Source organism: Hakea prostrata, chromosome 2 (genome assembly GCF_041222555.1).
Source record: "Hakea prostrata isolate BN-2017 chromosome 2, UWA_Hpros_2, whole genome shotgun sequence".
NCBI classification, from domain to species: domain Eukaryota; kingdom Viridiplantae; phylum Streptophyta; class Magnoliopsida; order Proteales; family Proteaceae; genus Hakea; species Hakea prostrata.
This window is the reverse complement of record NC_142601.1, coordinates 16,444,352-16,463,010: the sequence shown is the minus strand read 5'-3', so window position 1 is coordinate 16,463,010 and position 18,659 is coordinate 16,444,352. Positions and strand designations below refer to the sequence as shown.

At 39.1% G+C, this 18,659-nt stretch overlaps 1 protein-coding gene across 1 annotated transcript; it reads right to left on the bottom strand.

Annotated features, from left to right (window-relative positions):
• Positions 1-24: 24 nt before the first annotated feature.
• Positions 25-11,844, bottom strand: LOC149023882 (peroxisomal nicotinamide adenine dinucleotide carrier-like). Its single transcript, XM_089144348.1, has 11 exons — positions 11,507-11,844; positions 11,318-11,395; positions 11,142-11,216; positions 10,029-10,159; positions 4,979-5,033; positions 3,880-3,993; positions 2,569-2,637; positions 2,396-2,503; positions 2,241-2,309; positions 1,161-1,215; positions 25-766 (listed from the first exon to the last, which is right to left on the bottom strand). Exons 1-11 carry the CDS (start codon positions 11,585-11,587, stop codon positions 600-602), a joined length of 1,002 nt encoding a protein of 333 aa, XP_089000474.1. The 5' UTR covers positions 11,588-11,844; the 3' UTR covers positions 25-599.
• Positions 11,845-18,659: the final 6,815 nt, after the last annotated feature.

Below are 18,659 nucleotides of genomic sequence, written 5' to 3'. Positions count from 1 at the left end.
AAGTTGGCTGTTGAAATCTGTTGTAAATCTAGCTATTGTTTTTGTAATTGGAAATGTATATTCAATTTATTGTACAAACTATGATTAGCCTAATATGTAAAATAAACTAAACTTCAGAAAATTTGTTTGGTGCATGAATTTCTCGTTTTTCAGCGAGGGCCTAAGGGAACTATAGTGTTAAATTCATTAACCTTTATAGAATTCATCCTGTTTCAAGGGCTACAGAATGAGTGATCCTTAATGTCCATATGATCCATGATTTTTTGAAGTGGACCGTTTGCCATCTCACCGCTGAAGCACTTGGTGCCCAAATTGCTACTCCATAGGACCATAACTCAAAAACACAGTAAAGCAATATTTCAACTTTATTTGTTGAAATTTTCCAATATATGAAATCATTCTTGTTTCAGTTTATCTATTTACTTAATTTTGGTGCATTTGTTCCTTTATTCTACAGACCCCGCTTCTGTATTACCAAGAATCATTCCCCAAAAAACACAAGGGAGCCACTAAGAATGTCAAACATAAAATAATCTAGGGAACTACAAAGAAGAGAATGCGTGAACGAACAATTATCATGGAACCAGATCTAAGCTACGCTAAGCATCCTTCTTCACCAGTAGACGAACCCCCTTAACAAGTTCTTCCTTGACCATGAACAGAACAGCAGCAGCAAACACACTCTGTACGATCTTTGTGCTCATTCCCTTATAAAACCCGTACAAACCTTCATATTGGATCATCTTCATGATTGCATCCAGTGTGCCTGCCATTTTGAAACAAAGAGGGCATAAAGGAAAGGGAGACTTGAGATGTACAAGTTCATGAGGACCAAGTTCAAGATCCGAAGGTTTTCACAATCTGGTGCTCTCAGTAATGAATCTAAATTGTCATCATCAATCTTCATCTATGTTAGAAACTGAGATTAAATGAAGGTATTTCTACATGTTGGATAGCTATCCAAGAAGGAAATTTTTGCAGCATCCTCCTGTTGTTTAGATGATGAACTCCTGTTGTTTAAATGATGAAATAGTTCTCATCATGTCAAACACATGATAAGTAATGAGCCATCAGATTGAGGTCTTCTTTAAAGGTAATCAAGGTAAGCCTCTAACTAATGTTTTCATGTAGTACGAGATAAACATGGTTTTGTTTCCGACCTTTATAGTGATGCCTTCTGTCTCCTCCAGTCACTTGTTTTGCCTGAAGCCTCGACTGCAAAAGCAATATAATGGTTGACGAATGAATACAACACAGAGCTGAGAATTTTAACTACATGCCACAAAATTCACAAATATACAACTACAAATACAGGTATAGGATTGGATCAGACTAATTCTGTTTAATTTCCCGACTGACATATGTACCTTTACCAATGCATTTAAGACTAGGGTGACGCTGGAAGCCATTAGCGACCCAGATGCACTCCCTTGCATCAGCCAACTTTTAAAGGGTTGTTTAAAATCTGATAGACAAACTATTAGCCAATTTCAATGTCTCAGGCGACAGAGTAGCTGGACCTAGATAAGTATGTCATCCAGTTGACTGTCCAACTGACTCATCAAGTGACCTGAACAAACCATTAACCTCAAACACAGCACTGGCTTACAGAAGCCAGTAACCTAAACAATGACATATCCAAATTTAAATAGATCGACCAACTTAAGTCAGTAGTTTAACAGCTCAGAGAGCGAAAATGAGTGGCTGAACCAATGCAACCCAATTGGTGGTCAAAGCAACCAAAGATGTGACATTGTTAAGCAACAGTGAAATGCTACACATCTTGTCTACCAAGTGCCCCTATAGCTCAGTAGTAGCACATTAATCTCAACAAGGAATGAATATGCTGTACGCCAAAATAAATTCACTGCAATAGTCAATGTTTATAAAATAATACTCAAGAAAAAGGCTTAATGATATTTTTAATTTGAATGATGAAAAGTTGCCCCAACAATAAGTGAACTCATGGAAACTTACTTAAGTTACTCAACATTTGATAGTGAACTCAACAAGTCACTCGATGCCAAGCAAACCATAGTATCTCTTTTTCCCTTTCTTTTGGGCCCCTTTTTTTTTTTTTGTTGTTGGGGGGGGGGGGTGTGGTTTAATTTGGGGGATTACTAAACTCATGAGTCACTAATCTCAATCATCAGCCCAAAACAGTGAGAAGTCAAGGGTTGTATTTGGGTTGCCTTGGGAGGGGATCTCTAACAAGAGCCTAGCTGAACAAGCTAAGTTACCTTCACAACAAGGAGTGGATAAGTCACAACAGTTGCTCCAAGTTTAGCAACAGCTCCAAGAAAAAAAATCTGGCAGTCATTCAACAAAAGTGAGCTGATATGGTCAGTGAAGTAAATAACAGAAAGGTGACACTGAAACTTCGAGTGAAATTCACCTCCAAAGCAGTCACCCCATCATTTCCCTTGCCCCTTGAAGCACGCCTAGCCTTTAGCCTCTTTAATAAGGTTTCATACAACATGAACTGTATGGAAGGATTGCTAACCTGTGATATCACCAGAAGTATTTCAGTGACCTTCTTTTCTTCAGTTTCAATAAGATATTTCTTACCATTATAAGTGTTGGAAGAACGCCTTTCCAGAATCCCAAAACCCCAGCTTCATCATAGACCTCTTGCACCTGTATGCATTAGAGCCATTTAGTCCTAAAGCTCCATACAGACAGCTAATGCATGATTCTTTCTCATTATTCATGCATTACTATAAGCTAACACATGAATTTGAAACTAAAATTTTTGGAGATGAAAGGGGGGGGGGGGGGGGGGAGCACTGCCAATGGAGGCCGCAAAGAAGACCTTGGGCAGCAGCCCTTCTTCCCACAGCCCCACTAAGGAGCTGCACCAGAAAGGCATTTTGGTCATTTTCCAGGGTGCCCCACCCATTTGACGCTCCCCAGGACTCTGGATCTACTCTTACTTTGCTGATTGAATCACTATTTGAAGAGATATGATAGAGTCCTAGTCCATGTAGGAGTCTTTAGTTTGAAGAGGACTCTTGTAGGCAAAGTCACAGTAGTAGTTAGCAATCCTTTTTATCTCTAATTGTGTTTATTTGAATTAAGTTGTGGTAAGTAGTTGATTAGTCTTTTTTGAGTTGAAGTCCCATTTGAGGTGGCACAGTCACGTTCAACAGAGGCCTGTAAATATCCCTGTACCAAAAAGCGATTTAGTTCAGATTGAAGAATTAGAAGATCTAGGGGCAGATCTAATAAACCTTAAGAGAAGTGGTGAGAAATGATGTGTAGCTTAAGCCTTCTATCTAGTATGGCATCAAACAGAGCTGATTGGAAGGCAAGAATCCATGTAGCTGACCCCATTTAGTTGGGACAAGGCTCGTTGTTCTTTTATTATAAGCTGGACAGACTATTGGAAACTAACTTTCGCGATGCACACGTCTCTTTCTATATTAGAATGGAATTGCCATGGAAGTTCAGAGCTCGGTCTCATATTTTGATGCCTTATACCTTTTAAGAAGGGTGACATGCATTTGTATCTCAGTATGAACAATTTTGCAGAAATGCAGAAAAAGTTAATCTATTGAATCAGCTCAGAATGCGGACCAAGATGATGGAATACCAGATTTGCATCCCAACATTGAAGAGGTTTGTTAGACCACAAATAATATAAACATTTGCAAAATTAACAACTTAGAATCACTTAATTACTCCTAGCTTTACAAGCAACAAAATCCAGTGTAGCTTCCAAGAGAAAACCCAGCGCTAAATTTGCCCACTAATGATCTTTTGGACAGTAAGAAAAATAAGTGTTTGATAAGTAATACATGGAACTTCAGTCATAGATAATAATTTCACAGAATACAAGAAGCAATGATATTCAAATCAATCAACAGGTTGTATACATACAGCATGGCCAGTTCCATAGGGAGGGGGTTCCACCCCAACCATACTTGCTTTTTCTGCTTCTGTAATAGGAGGACTCTCTGAAAGACTTTGTTTTAATGAGGATTTTCTGTGAGTCTACAAAAACACAAATAAAGTAAATAAATCAAATCAGGATGATATGATGGTAATAAAGACAAATGTTTCTGTTAACGAATCATTGGCCTTGAAGCAAGCAGTAACATTTGAAGCCACACCAAGGGCTGTTATGTAGGTTTCAGATCATTCAGAACACTGAGCACACCTCTGGATTAGCCATCTTTGCTCAACCTATGCGCAGTGCCTACTGTTTTGCCCTAGGCTCCAACATAATTCAGTTCTGGAATATTATTGGTTCTTGTTCAACAAAAATTCTTGAAACAGTAGCTTCTCACCTATGGTTATAAAATTCAAACATGCTGCATGTGACAGGGACTATTTAAAGAATGTATATTACATTTCAAAACAGCATAGTTGGATTCATTCACCTTGAAACAGCCTCTCAGAAAAAATTGCAGGGGTACGGCTGTGCAAGAATGTTGCCCCCAACACCCCAGGACAGCTTGTGCAGAATCCTTTGGCACTGGTTCTGCCCTTTCCTTTTATAGTTGTACTAGTTTATATTTTAGTATTTATACAGAAATTGTTTTTGGGAGGTCACCTCCATGCTTGGATTAAATGCTTTCCTGCACATAAGCCACTTTTTTAACCCCATGTACCAATTATCTGGTACGCTAACTACTGGTTCACTACAAGATCTCCTTATAGGAGAACCTGCCCATGCATCCCCTAAGTAATGACATGGGAAGTCAGATTCGTCTGAAATTTTAGCCATACATGGAAGATGATGAGGACAACCTATCCACAAAAATTTGGGCCTCAACCAAAGTGCCGTGTGGCACCAAATTAAATGACATACTTTAACTCTTTGTCATGTTAACATCAAAGTTCTTTTTAAATACAATCCATTGCTTGCAGAAAACGGAGACAGCACCGAGCTTCAGGTCATAAGATGGTTCTGAGACTAGCCTGAATTTTCAATTTTCAAAGGGAAGTGGTTCTTGAATATCAGGCAATTTTTTACCTGCATACGAGTAACAACTACCCATATTGGGTTCGTACAGAGCACATTCAGGCACCTACAAAAGGGTGACATCAAGCAATATCATAAGAACGAAACCATAAACGACATGAGGAGACTAGAAGCTGGTAGCTTTCAATTAAGTATTCTAGCATTTACAGGAATCATCAGAAACACTCCCAACAGGCAGTACATGAGGTGACAAAGTAATAGCAGAATCCTTAGTTACGGGGAATCTATTTGCCACTTTTTTATGTTTTCTTCACAAAATATATGGTCATAATAATGTCAGAGTAAAGTAATATTGAGAAGTTGCATGTCTTCTACAACATAAAAACATCAATCAGTAACTATATGACAATCTCCATTCCATTTCATCTCCTTTACCATTCAAGAATGATAGACCATAGGTGACTAAATGCTGGATAGACAGGGTCATCATTCACATTAATTGATTTAGGAGAATGTTGAGATGTTGGGAGTTATAGAGGTATACTGCTCACATCAGTCAAGTTCGATTCTTGGTGGTCTCATAGACTTGATGAGCTATTTCAAAACCACAATGTTATTCACCCTACAAATATGTGATGTAAATTATTTTCAGGGGTTCCACATGACCTAGGGTTGATTCCCCAAATCCTAGGACCCCTAATTCGAACCAGGGGCATTTTGAAAATTTTGGCAAAATTTGGGTGTCTCAGGTCTAGGTCTCAGTGAGTCCAGTTGTTGTCTAGACCCTAGATCTATTTTTTCTTTATTATTTGGTTTAGTATTTTGAAATTATTGCAGAACCCTAGTCTAGGTGAATGTCCCAGTTATGTCAGGATTAGGGGTGTAAACGGACCGGATTTGGATCGGATAGTGATAATACCATATCCACATCCTATTATGTTCGGACGGATTTGGATAATATCCTATCGGTTTTCAAACAGATTCAGTTGATTTGGATGATAATCAGATAGTTATTTTCTTAAGTAGATTCTTCTAAATGGGCATGAATACAGATTGAATACAAGTTTTGACTACCTATTTACATCTTACCCTTTTATTTGTAAGGGCTATGTTTGAAATTTAAGAATTTAGCAACTTTGATAGCTATTTTAGTAGAAAATCTAGAAAAATAGTCACATATCACAGGTAAAAATTTTATAAAAATAAATAAATAAATCTAAATAAGTAACTTAATCAAATAATTTTATCGGACGGATTCGAATACCCCTAAACGGATGCGGATGCGAATTAGGAAGCGAATTTCGGTTATCCATTACACCCCTAGTCAAGATCACTAATCTGAGTCCAGTTTGATTCTCCTTTTTATGAGGATTCCATATCTACTCTTAGAATTTGGATTGGAGTCCTCTAGAAAAAGTTATGGAGGTTTTTAGTGCAAGTTAAAGTCTCAGTCAATTTGTAGTTAAGAATTAGAATTGGTTAGCCAATTAGAGTTCTAATTGGTTTTCCAACTTTAAGTGCTTTCATGTTTTCTTATTTGAGGCTACAAATAAAGCCTCCTTTCTCAGTAGACAGGAAGTTGGAATTGAATAAAATTATTAGAGTTGGGAGACAAGCAAGTCATGGCGGATTTAGATTACCTTCTTCAATTCCAGCAAGAGTTCTTGAGTTCCAGCAGCAATCATCAACCTCCAAGTAAGTGCAAACCCACCCCAGCCCCTCCCTAAGCCCTTCCCCCTTCCCCTACCCTACCCACAAGCCCCTCCCACCCCTTACCTTCCTGCAGCAGCAGCAGCAGCTTCCCCTAGAACTTCTAGACCCCATTCCTTCCATCTCTCCTCCCTATAGGATCACATCCCTCCTCTTCCCAAATCCTAATCTTAGTTCCATCAAAAGTGCTTCCTTTACTTGGTTTCAAAATTCTGCAATTCATCTTCAACCTTGGAAAACCCTAAACCCTAATTGAATTAAAACTTATATATCTCTCCAACCCCAACTCCAATCACCTTCCCCCTTTAGGATTAGCATCCCCATCCCTTCTCTCACATTCAACCCAAACCCTAGTGCAATCCAAGAAGCCCCAACCCTTTAGGACTCTTCAAACACATCCTAATCCATCTAGGACTGACCTAAACTTATTAGACTTAACCTGAAATTACAAAACACTAACAACAGCTGCCTCCTAAGCCCAACCAAACCCTCAAACAGCATTCCCTAAAGCCTAACCTAATATGCAATTGAACAACAGCAGCAGCTGAACCCTCCTACCTCTCTTCCCAACCCTTTAAATTACATCCCAGATTTGAGACTTCAATCACAGCAAGGATACAAGCTTCTCAACCTACAATTCATTGTTTCTAAGCTTGGATGAACCCATTTTGGGTGCTGTTTGGTTAGTTGAAACCCTAATTCCTCCAAGAAATCTCCTACAGAATAGCTGGTTCTCTGCGAGAGGATCTTGGAGTGGACCCAATTCTAATATTAAAACTCAAAGCCCTAGAATTTGCTTTACATCAATATGGTATTAGATCCCGGGCCCGACTATTGCCCTCTCAACGTCATCTCTCCACATAAAGATCCAGGTATACCAATACGACACATGAAGAAGATTGTTGAGATGATTGGAATTATACATGTATAGGCTCCCATCGGTTAAGATCGGTCCTTGTACCTTCATTTCCATGAGAAACTATCTCCACTTAAACTAAGGTTTCAGGTTGACCTTTCTATATGGTATCACTGCCCAAGTCCATTTCTTGTCCTCCCTATTATAGATTTATGGTACCACATTGGTTAGATTTTATTCTTGGTGCCTTCATATACTTTAGAAGCTATCTCCACGCTAATGCTTTAAGTTCCAGGTTGGACCTTCTGATAGAGATGTTGAAGTTGGAAGTGAGAGCAATAAATGGTGTCCCCATATTTACAAGTGCACAGCTATTCCATTATATCTTAAGCATAGCAAATGAACAAACAAACAACAACTACAAGAAGCCTTATCCCAACTAAATGGGGAAGCCTTATCCCAATTAAATGGGGTCGGATACATGGATCTTTGCCTTCCAATCAGCTTTATTTGAGGCCATATTATATACAAGACCTATGTCATACATATCCTTTCACACCACTTCCTCAAAGATTATTTTAACTGCTCTAGTCCTTTCATCTAAACAAATCAATTCTCCGTATTGGGGTATATTCAAAGGCCTACATTCAATATGGTTGTGCCACCTCAATTGACTTTCTCATAGCTTATCATTCATCAGAGCTACTCCTAAACCAATTCTAATATGATCATTCATTATCTTTCCTACCTTAGTCTAATGTGAACACAAAAACCTCTTGGCTGAAAACCTAAGTGAGGACCCCAAGATGGCTCCAGGAAGCCACCAGAAGCTGGCCGAACCCTACAGGAGGGGCATTTTGGGCATTTTAACCCTCAATCTACTCCTAAAATTAAATAAGGATTTATTTTAGAATTTATTCGAGTCAGTCTCAATCAAACTTGAAGTTGTTTGAAGTCTTTTATTAAGAGTTGTAGTCATGTTTGAAAAGTCAAGAGTCATAGTTGAGGTAGGATAGGATTCCCTATCTTATTTGGTTGGGAGTTGTTTCTTTATGAAGAATCCAATTTGTTATGTAACGGAATCCTTACCTGATAAATATCTTCTAAGTGGAGTCTGAGTCTATTATTTTAAGCTATAAATAGCCTTTTCATTGTAAGTTAATTTTAGATTTGATGATTTACAACTTTGAATGTCTAATTGCCTGAGTGTGGCAGGGCTCCTTTGAGGGGGACCCTACGGTTATCTTTGAGAGTGATCTCAAGTTAATTCAAGCATTCATGCAATATTCCAGTCAAGTTTTAAAGCATCAAACAGCAAGTATAGCAGCCACCATCCCCACGTAAGTCTTAGCCTCATCCCCACCCACGCAAGTCTCCTCTCTACCTCCCCAACCCCACGCATCTTTCCCAGCCCTTTTCCCCTCAGTTTAACCTAGGAAACACCGCCAACCCCATCGCATCTAGTCCCTGACCCTTCCCCTTCAATCCCCTACATTCCCAGCCCCTCCATCAAACCCTAGAGCCCCTCCCCTTTCTCCCTTCTTCCCTATGGCACCAAATCCCAACCGCTTTAGGAAGCCATCAATTCCCAGCCCAAAAGCGCCCCCCCCCAAAAGAAATAAATAAATAAATAAAATAAAAAAAAAATTCTACCATCTCTAGAATAACATAAACCCCTAGGGTATATTCATAATCTTACTTTCCCAAAATCTGTCTATTTTCTGAATTTTGAAATTTTCTGCAATTCATCTTCTTCAAGTAGATTTGCAGAAGTTCTAAAAATTCCAGAAAACCCGAAGACCTCAAATTTCATCCCTACTTCTCTAAGATAGCTAAGATAGCTTCTAAATCACAGAAGAGAAGTATTCTCAGATCAGCCCAAGCTTTACAGCCAACCCTAGCCCTTCCCCAAATCCTAACCAAAACCCTAGAAGCTTTGAATTCAAAATTTAAAATCTTTGATTCCAAGTATAAGAGGATCCAGATCTGAAGATTTGTTTCAGAAGGTTCTAAACCCTCTCAGAAGGCCAGAATACCCCTTCCTACCTTAGCTGGAAATCCTGGGCAGCCACATTCTAGGGAGATTGCAACTTAAATCCTAACCCTAGATCTGTGGTTATATTATAGCCACTCATCCATCTTAGCATTCCCATTTCTATTACACTAAATTTATCTATACGACACTTCTTAATAGCCCAACACTCAACCATACATTATAGCTAGTCATATGACAATCCTATAAAATTTTCCTTTGAGCTTTACAGGAATACATTGATCATACAAGATTTCGAACGCACATCTTCAATTGATCCATCCTATGTTAATTCTTTGTGAAACACCATCGTCTATATCACCTTCTTTACTTATGATTGAACCATGGTACCTAAAATAATCTTTGGACTGAACATCGATAAATCAAAAAATTAATATGCATGCAGAATACAGATAACTAGATGGAAACATATTTTTACATGTGAGAAAATGAAGGACTCCAACACTAACTAATTCTATGAAGGTTGTGCATTGGCAAATCACCCAGACACTGCAGCCACCAAAAGCGACGATAACATTCCAACTGATCCATCACCACTCCCTAGCTTCAAGCGTTTAAGTGCAGTAGCTTCAGCCTTGTTCCTGAATATTTGATAGAAGTAGTAGTAAACACCCTGTAAATATAAGAAGTGATAAAATGAGCAAAATCATAATCAGAGTAAATAGCCTACAAAAATTATGCTCACTCACTATTAATCCTCAATTGTAAAGCCACTATCTTGTAGATCAAGCATTCAACTCAAGTTTTATTACAGGGCAATTCTAAGGAGTTGTATTGTGTGCCACGAGCAGGAAACAGACCAAGCAGCATTGATGCATTCGTGGATGTCTAAAACCAGCTTCAAGGGTAGGGATTCTTCTGTACAGTATACACCACAACTATTAGGTGTAAGGTAGGAGCAGAGATTCTCCATACATCAGCACCGAAATTGGTATTTCGGTTCTTTTTTCTTTAGTTAAGACTTTTATTCCAATCATATTTGGAGTTTTAATATTAATAAAATATGACAGTAATTCTAGTTTAACTTTGGATCCTATTTCTATTTTGCGTCCTAGTTTCTATCAGGTCATACTATTAATCGAGTACTATATCAGCCACCCAGGCTATAAATATAGATGCAATTACCACATAAGGTTTTTTATTTAAATAGCTCACCTCCCTCCAACACAGACCCCTCCAATCAAAATCTAGTTTCTATCAGGGCCTCGTACTAATTTGAGTACTGTATCAGTCCCTGAGGGTATGAATATAGATATAAGAGGTTTTTTATTTAAATAGCCCACCTCTCTCCTGTACAAACCCCCCGCCCCCCAATCAAAGTCTCCAAGCCCTAGTTCTCCCCCATTTAATTTTCTGTGCGACACTCTAGTTGTTGGAAGTAGACAGCAATTTCAAGGTTTCTTCAACCATTCAAACTGTTGTTCTACAGGGTGTTCTATAAAGAGTTGAATCATCCCCAACCCCAGTTCTTTTGATAATCCTTTCACCCCAACTGTAAGCTTCTTTTATTCTTTAATTTACAAAACACCATAATCCTGACCAGAGCTATCAAACGATAGATCATTTAATACCGAAGAGTACTGAAATGCGGTTACCTGTGATGCAGCCGTACCAATCAATGACGGCGCCAAACCTCCATATAAACGCCCCCATCCCTCTTGTTTAACAACCTGCGACCCATTAAAACCGAGAAGAACAAAACATATAAGTATCTAACAAAACATATGGAATCATTTTACATTTATTACAAAATTTGAAGACAACGAAGAACCTGACACATTTCTTCAATGGTTCCGAGTTTCCTCCTCGATTTTTGCATATCTCTTTCGGTCTGTTGACGAGTGTTGACCTAGATCGGAACGACCACAAAGAAGAGAAAATGCGACAATTTGCCATTCAGAAGAAACACAGAAAGCAACGTTGGATCACAAAATTCAGTAAAAGAGTGAAGAAGAATTACAGTTTGTAAAGGATATGTGAGGAGCTGAGCGATGATTCCCCCTCCAGCTCCAGCCAACCCATTGATCAAGGCGTCTGACATCTTTCTTTCAAAATTAAAACAAAAAACAAAGAAGAAGATCGAGCTAATAGATTGATAGGGAGAAGGAGAAGAGAGGGAAAGTGAATGAAAGAGAAAGGGGAAGAAGGTGGGTGAGAGAATTAAAGATCATGGGTGAAGAATATCTCTGGGTTTGGATATACTGAGCTAATTTCATGTCCTTCGCTATCAGAGTTTGTCCTTTTGGTGTTCCCTTCGAGGAAGAAGGAGCCATGTCATTTTATTTCTTCGGTGAGAAAAAGAAACAATGTTACTTGTCGCACGTGTTGGATATTTAGGGCGTGTGGTATGTATGCCACGTGTGGTTTCACCTTTGAGGCGTATGATATGTAAGCCCTTGGGGCGTGGTTATGTCTGCGTCGGTGTCCGCCTTTGTGATGTGTCTCCCCAGGCGACGGTGGTGGTTATGCTTATCGTATCCATTATGTTTTTCTAGCTCTGTAGTTGTCACAACCAGGTTTCTGAGGGTTTATTGGGTTCGGCTCATCCCTTAGTTCTTGTTTTTTTTCTTCCTTTTATTCGGTGTTTGTGTCTGTGTTTCATTTCAATTATGAATGAAATGTTTGAACTTTTGACCAAAAAAAAAAAATATTGGATATTTGGATCTCATATTCTGATTTGATCCGAATACCCTTAAGATTTCTTAAAATGTTGAAATTGTCCTCTCTGCAATGATCAACTCGGTGGCATAATCCATGGATCACGTTCAAATATGAATTAAGGTGGACGAGCCCATCCGTATGTGCCGGCACATGTATTGGCATCTTTGTATGTCATGCAACGGGCAAAATTTTTCGCCCAATTTCGGTTAAAAGTGGAAAAACATCATATACTATGTGCAGAGAGCAGTGCACATATATGTCAAATAACAAGTTGAGAAAGCAAATAAATTACAAGGATATTTTAGACTTTTCAAATTTGAAACCAAGCTTTAAATCACAATCCGTTATTTGGCAAATATGTGCACGGTTGAACACAACAGAGGATTTTTTTTTTTATTATTATTATTTTTTGTGTAAAAAATCACATTCCTATTTTGGGGAATATTTTAAGTCATTTTGGGCCAAAATTTGATGAGTAATATATTTTTATGCCAATAAACACACTGAAAGTGTTACTTTAGCCTAAAACATCACATAAATTAGTGTTCTTGATCGACATATGGTTTTATATGAGCAAAACTAGAACTCTAGGACAATATTGTAAACCAAAATAAATATGCAAAGATGTAAGAAACTCTAGAGATTTTCATTTATTTGCAATAAAAAAAGGTAGCTAAAATTCATTATATAAGTATAATACATGTATATAATTTAACTATGGTGGCTTCACTTCCATCATCTCAATACCAAGTAATGTACCTCAATGGATCCATCTCCTGTCTCATGCCAAGGTGTGTCGCTATGATCTTCTTATCCGACATATTTATAGATGCTTCTTGAGGTACTCATAAACTGCAACTCTATAACCGGCGTCATCCATCATTGCAAGAGTACTCTCATTAGGAGAGGAAATGAGAGTAGGGATACAAAAAAGCTCTGTTGGACATATGGTTGTGGAAAAACCATAACCACAACTTCGAATATCCTTGACCCACTGGGAAAAATAATCAGGACACCCTGTGTCACATCCCCCCAGTTGGTACCCTATCTAAATACCCAAATGTGTGATCCATAGTCCCGAAGATTGAGTCTCAAAAAATCATCTAACCATTCCATCCAATAGTATAATCATGAGCAAGAATCAATCACTGTATTAATATAATTGAAGAGTCAAATCAAAAGTAAGGATCTAAGAAGGATCTCAAAACAAATATCAGAGTGCGGAAGTGATGTAAAATAATTAGAGTAACAGAGTGCGGAAGTAATAGTAAACCTAACATATACAACTGAGAAAGAATAAGGAAACTAATTCAAGTGTTACATTAGGTAAATATCTTTAAACAAAATATAATTTCTAAACTAAAAAAATCTCAGTATTGAGTACGGGATAGACCAACTCATGAGTCGAGCTAATCTTGGTACGCACAGTCGAGACACAAACATTCTTCACGGTGAATATCATGGTCGCCAACACTTTGTACACCGTACGATTCACTCGCTGGGGTCTCGTATTCTTGGATCTCGGTATCATCTGTACCCGTAGCAAAGTCTAAAACAATATTGTCTTCGAAGGGTGAACTCAAAATAACTCAACAAGTAGTTCACATACAAATAAAGATTACACTCTAGTTCAAGAACATAGCATGGTGCAATATGATATGAGACAATATGCAAGAATGCAACTAACTCTAATGGATGCTGGTCTCTAATGGTAGACACACATTAAGATGGAACACCAACCTCCTCAAGGAAGTTATTGTCACTCTGATCTCTCACAGGTTGGTCACCAGTCTTGAGATCCCAGGTAAGGGGTCAAGACATCCCTCTCGGAGTATCACCATGGCTGGGGTTTAGGTCACCACTCTCTCACCACCATTGGTATGAGTACTGACATGTGTTAGGGTTATACTTAGCCCAATGCAAGTCATCTACTGAGTCACATCAACCTAGGGTTATATATTTTTCCTCATGTCTCTCACAATTGGTTCGATATCCTTTCCCACTAGATTCATCGTATCCTATGGCACCAACTAACTCTATCTACGGACTCTTAATCCTATTGGTCATCCACATATAATAGACGGGAAGCTCTCATGTCCTCTCATGGGTTGTCTACTGGTCTTGAGCGCCCATGAGCCCAAGTCTATTATGATGTGACTCTACCAATGAATGGCCCCCACAATGTGGTTGTGTCCTCTCACGGGTCGGCTATTGGTCTTGAGGGCCCACACCCCACATTATTGCCACGGGTCACTCAACATCAATACCCACGCAGATAGGGTGTGATATGACGGGTTTTCTAACCAAATACATCTAGACTTCCTAGTCATAACATCCAATGACCATGAAAAGTGCTAAGGGGCATCATAGGATTGGGTCTAATACCACCTCCATTGATGTCCCAACACAGAAACACCCGAATGGTATTCCCCAATTCACAATCACAACTTAACATTTGCATTACAATATTGTGAAATCCCCTAGATTTCTAACCCTTTAACCCATTGGTTCCAAGACGACGAACCCGAAGTACAAATAAGCAACAACTCTAGACCATATGAGTTGAGCCCGAGTGTTTGGAAATCGAACATATGGAGGTGGATGATCACGATGAAGACCCAATCACTCTTATGGATTTTAAAAGAAGAGAGAAGATCAATCGTGAAGACATAAAAAGGAGGTTTTGGCATGTTCGTAAACCAATGCTAGAGGACTCGGAATTTGAGGTAAACTATACCAATGATCAGCCCTTGAAATGACCTTTCTACCCTCCGAAGCCCTTGCAATCGGCCTTTTCATGAAAGAGATATAGGACCGGTTGGTCGGAGGTAGTTGATCGAATGGATCAACTGCCCCTGCCCAATTTCGGGGCAAATTTGGGATTTGGGGTTTTAAATCCTATTTTATGATCCTCTAACCCCCACAAACACATTCTTTATGCAAAAAGGAGGCTGAGAACGTGGGAGAAAAAGGGAGCTCGTGATTTAGAATTTCTTCTCTTGCTGGGTGGTGTCGAAGAGCGAGAATGAAAGAAAATTGTGCGATAAGGTAAAGATTCTCAATAACCTTTGCAATCTCTCTTCTGAATGCAATTAAGATAGGATCTCTTGCATTGATTGGGTTGTTTTTATTTTTGGGATTCATTGAATGCTTCATATTGTCCCATCAATGTTTCCCAACCTTTGTGAGAATTGGTTCATGCAATCCTTTGCATTCAAAACCTATTCGAACCTTTCTGTGATGCTCTCAAACATCTGCAAGAGCCAAAATTTGGGGGTTTTCATTTGGGAACCCATTGGGGTGTTTGAAATGTGGTTTGGGGACCCTAATACCATCAAATTGAAGACCCCAAAGTTCTGTTTCAAGCGGAGATTGAACTGGAGACGAATTTAGGGTTTTTGGCCGGAGCCCTATATTGGGCAATCGACCACGACCGGTTGACAGGCTCTGTATGGCCCAACCCCCTGCCCTATGTTTTGGGTGTGAGTTTTATCCCCTTTGATTCCGAACGATTCTTGATTATTGTTCATTGAGTTTCTATTGTTTCTAGGGTTACTTTAAGTTAATTGCACTCTCTTTTTGGTGGATTACTTTTGGAATTTGGAGAGAGTTATAAGCTTGAAAGGTGAGGAATATACTCAACCATGTCTTGTATGAATGATGTGTTACTTAAATCTTCAATATTTTGATATCTTGTAATCTTTTATAAACTGTGTGTGACTTTGCACGAATAGAAGGTAATGATTGTTTCTACTTGTTTCTATTTCAAATTTTATAAATTGTTGTATGTGAGAATGGTATGAATGTGTGGTTTTGATTTTAGGACTCTGTCTTCTTATACTTATATGTTGTTGCTAGGCAAGTTGTGAGGATGAAGATGAACGACCAAGTTCCCAAGTGCCACCAAGGGCGAGGGCTGTTAGGTCCCCCAAGAAAACCCGCTTCAATCACTCACCCTTTGAAATATCGTTAATCTCTCTCTCTCTCTCTCTCTCTCTCTCTCTCTCTCTCTCTCTCTCTCTCTCTCTCTCTCTCTCTCTCTCTCTCCAAAAATCATCTCCAAAAATCATCTCCAAAAAACAATGAAGAACTAACCCCTTTTAAGTTTTAACCCTTTTAATGTCGGCAATATTTAGCCGATACTTCAAGGTTTCAATGGTTTTGTCGGCCATTGACACCCGAATTTGGTCCTACTTTTCAAACCTCGATTGGAACTTGAATCAATGGTGGATGGTGATGTTGATGAAGCTGGAGAATTGTTGAAGTTTAGAAGAAGATCTCACTCAAACATTGACGGATATAGAAGTTGGATCAAGAGTTCATTGGCAGCAAGTCTTGAAGATCCCAGAGGTTAGGTAGGACCTCCCCTAAGTGTGGATTATGTGTTAGAGTAGAGCCAAGGGAAGAACTACCCTCAAAACTTCTCCTGGAACAATTCTAGGGGTCAAGGTCGATTGGGGTATGGGTCTCCCGGGCTGATCCTACTTGGGCGACCCATACTGGTGCCCGTGAGTGAAAAAGAGCAGTTTGGGGTTGTTGACGTTCTAAACCCCTATTTAGTGATTTCTTCGACCTAAAATGTGTATTTCACTCTTAAACCTTCATAGAACGTCAAAGAATGTCAGAGAATTCGTGGCAAAGAGGGAGTCTTGTGGAGATCATTCGAAGAGCTTTTTGTTCACCAATTGAGTTTTCTAAGGCTAGTATATTCTTTCTCCTTCTAGTTATCTTCTTTCGATTCTTCACCATTAGTGGATCCTTGTGGAGAGATCCTCAATTAAAAGAGACCTAAACCCTATCTCTTTTATTGTCTTAGAGTGATCCCACAATCACTTTATTCTACTCTTCCTTTCTAGACGGATTTTGGAGAAGACCTATTTGTGAATTCGTTAGGTTTTTGTTTTGAGTTTTTGATTACTTCCTATTGCTAGATCAAGTTTTTAGGTGTTTTTAGAACTTCCTTTTCATTTTGGAAGAGGTTTGGAATCAAATCCCATAGCCAACAGAGTGTTGAATCAAATTATGTCCGTACTCAAACATGGGTCTCCCCGCGCGACCATATAGGGTATTGTTCAAGCGACCCATATCCCTTACGGGTTTCTCGAAAAGGATCTCCCCAATCAACCCCTATCGGGCTTTGTTTAAGCAACCCGTACACCATGGGTTGATTGACCATGGGTCTCCCCGAGCAACCCGTACCCGCTGGGTTGATTGACCATGGGTCTCCTCGAGCAACCTGTTCCCCCATGGGTTGATTGACTATAGGTCTTTCTGGACAACCCATACCTGTTACTATTCAAGAAACCCATACCCAACAGTTTTGGCTTTTGTTTTCTTTTTGACATAGAACTTTTAGGGTTGTTTCTAACTTTTAACCAACATTTAAGTAGGATTATTGGGATGTGATAAAGCACTTTTTGTTTCCTTTTACGAGATACAACTCGCTCGCAAGGTGAGGGAATTCATTACATATGCTTATCTTTAATTCTTAATGCGATATTCAAATTTCGAGACGTTTATATTCTTGTAATGCTTTGAAATATAAGTCATGAACGTTTACATGAATTATTGGTGCTTTGTTGAGTTAGAATAGAAGTGGACTTGATCTAGGGTTATGGTTTAACCATTGCCCTAGGAACCTTAGAAGGAACATATAGATTAGGAAACATCTCTAGGTGATCTAGATGAAACATGGTTAGGCACCTTGTCATGTCATTACCCTATCAGAGGGGGTATTGATGCTGAGTGACCCAGGGTAGCAATGTGGGATGATGGGTGCTCAAGACCAATAACCAACTCATGAGAGGACACAATCACATTGTGGGGGTCATTCATTGGTAGGGTCGCATATAATAGGCTTGGGCTTATGGGTGCTCAAGACCAGTAACCAACCCTACCATTATATGTGGATGACTAATAGGGTTAAGAGAAGGCGTAGTCCTAGTTGGTTGGAGCCATAATAAATGCTGACTCTAGATAGGGAATGATACTAAACCAAGTTGGTTGGTGACATAGGGGAAATATCTAAACCTAGAATGATATAACAGAGTAGATGACTTGCATTGGGCTATGATTTTCCTTGACATGCGCCAGTACTCATACCAATGGTGTGGTGAGAGAGTGGTGACCTAAACCCTAGCTAAGGTGTGAAGTGATTGTACCCCTTATCTTGGATCCCAATAGAGGTAACCAGTCTGTGAGGGATAAAAGTGATGAGACCTACCTTGAGGAGAATGGTGTTATATCTTAATGCATATCTACCTAGATAGAGACCTGCATCGGTTAAAGTATAGGAGCATTCTTACATCGCATTGCATAATTATGACACTTTATACTAGTCTAGCATATTATTGTTATTACTTTTCGTATGAATGAAGTATATGCATTTTCATTTGAATTCTTCGGAGGTCATCCCTCATGACTATGGCTCAGGTGAAGAAGAGACCCCGAGC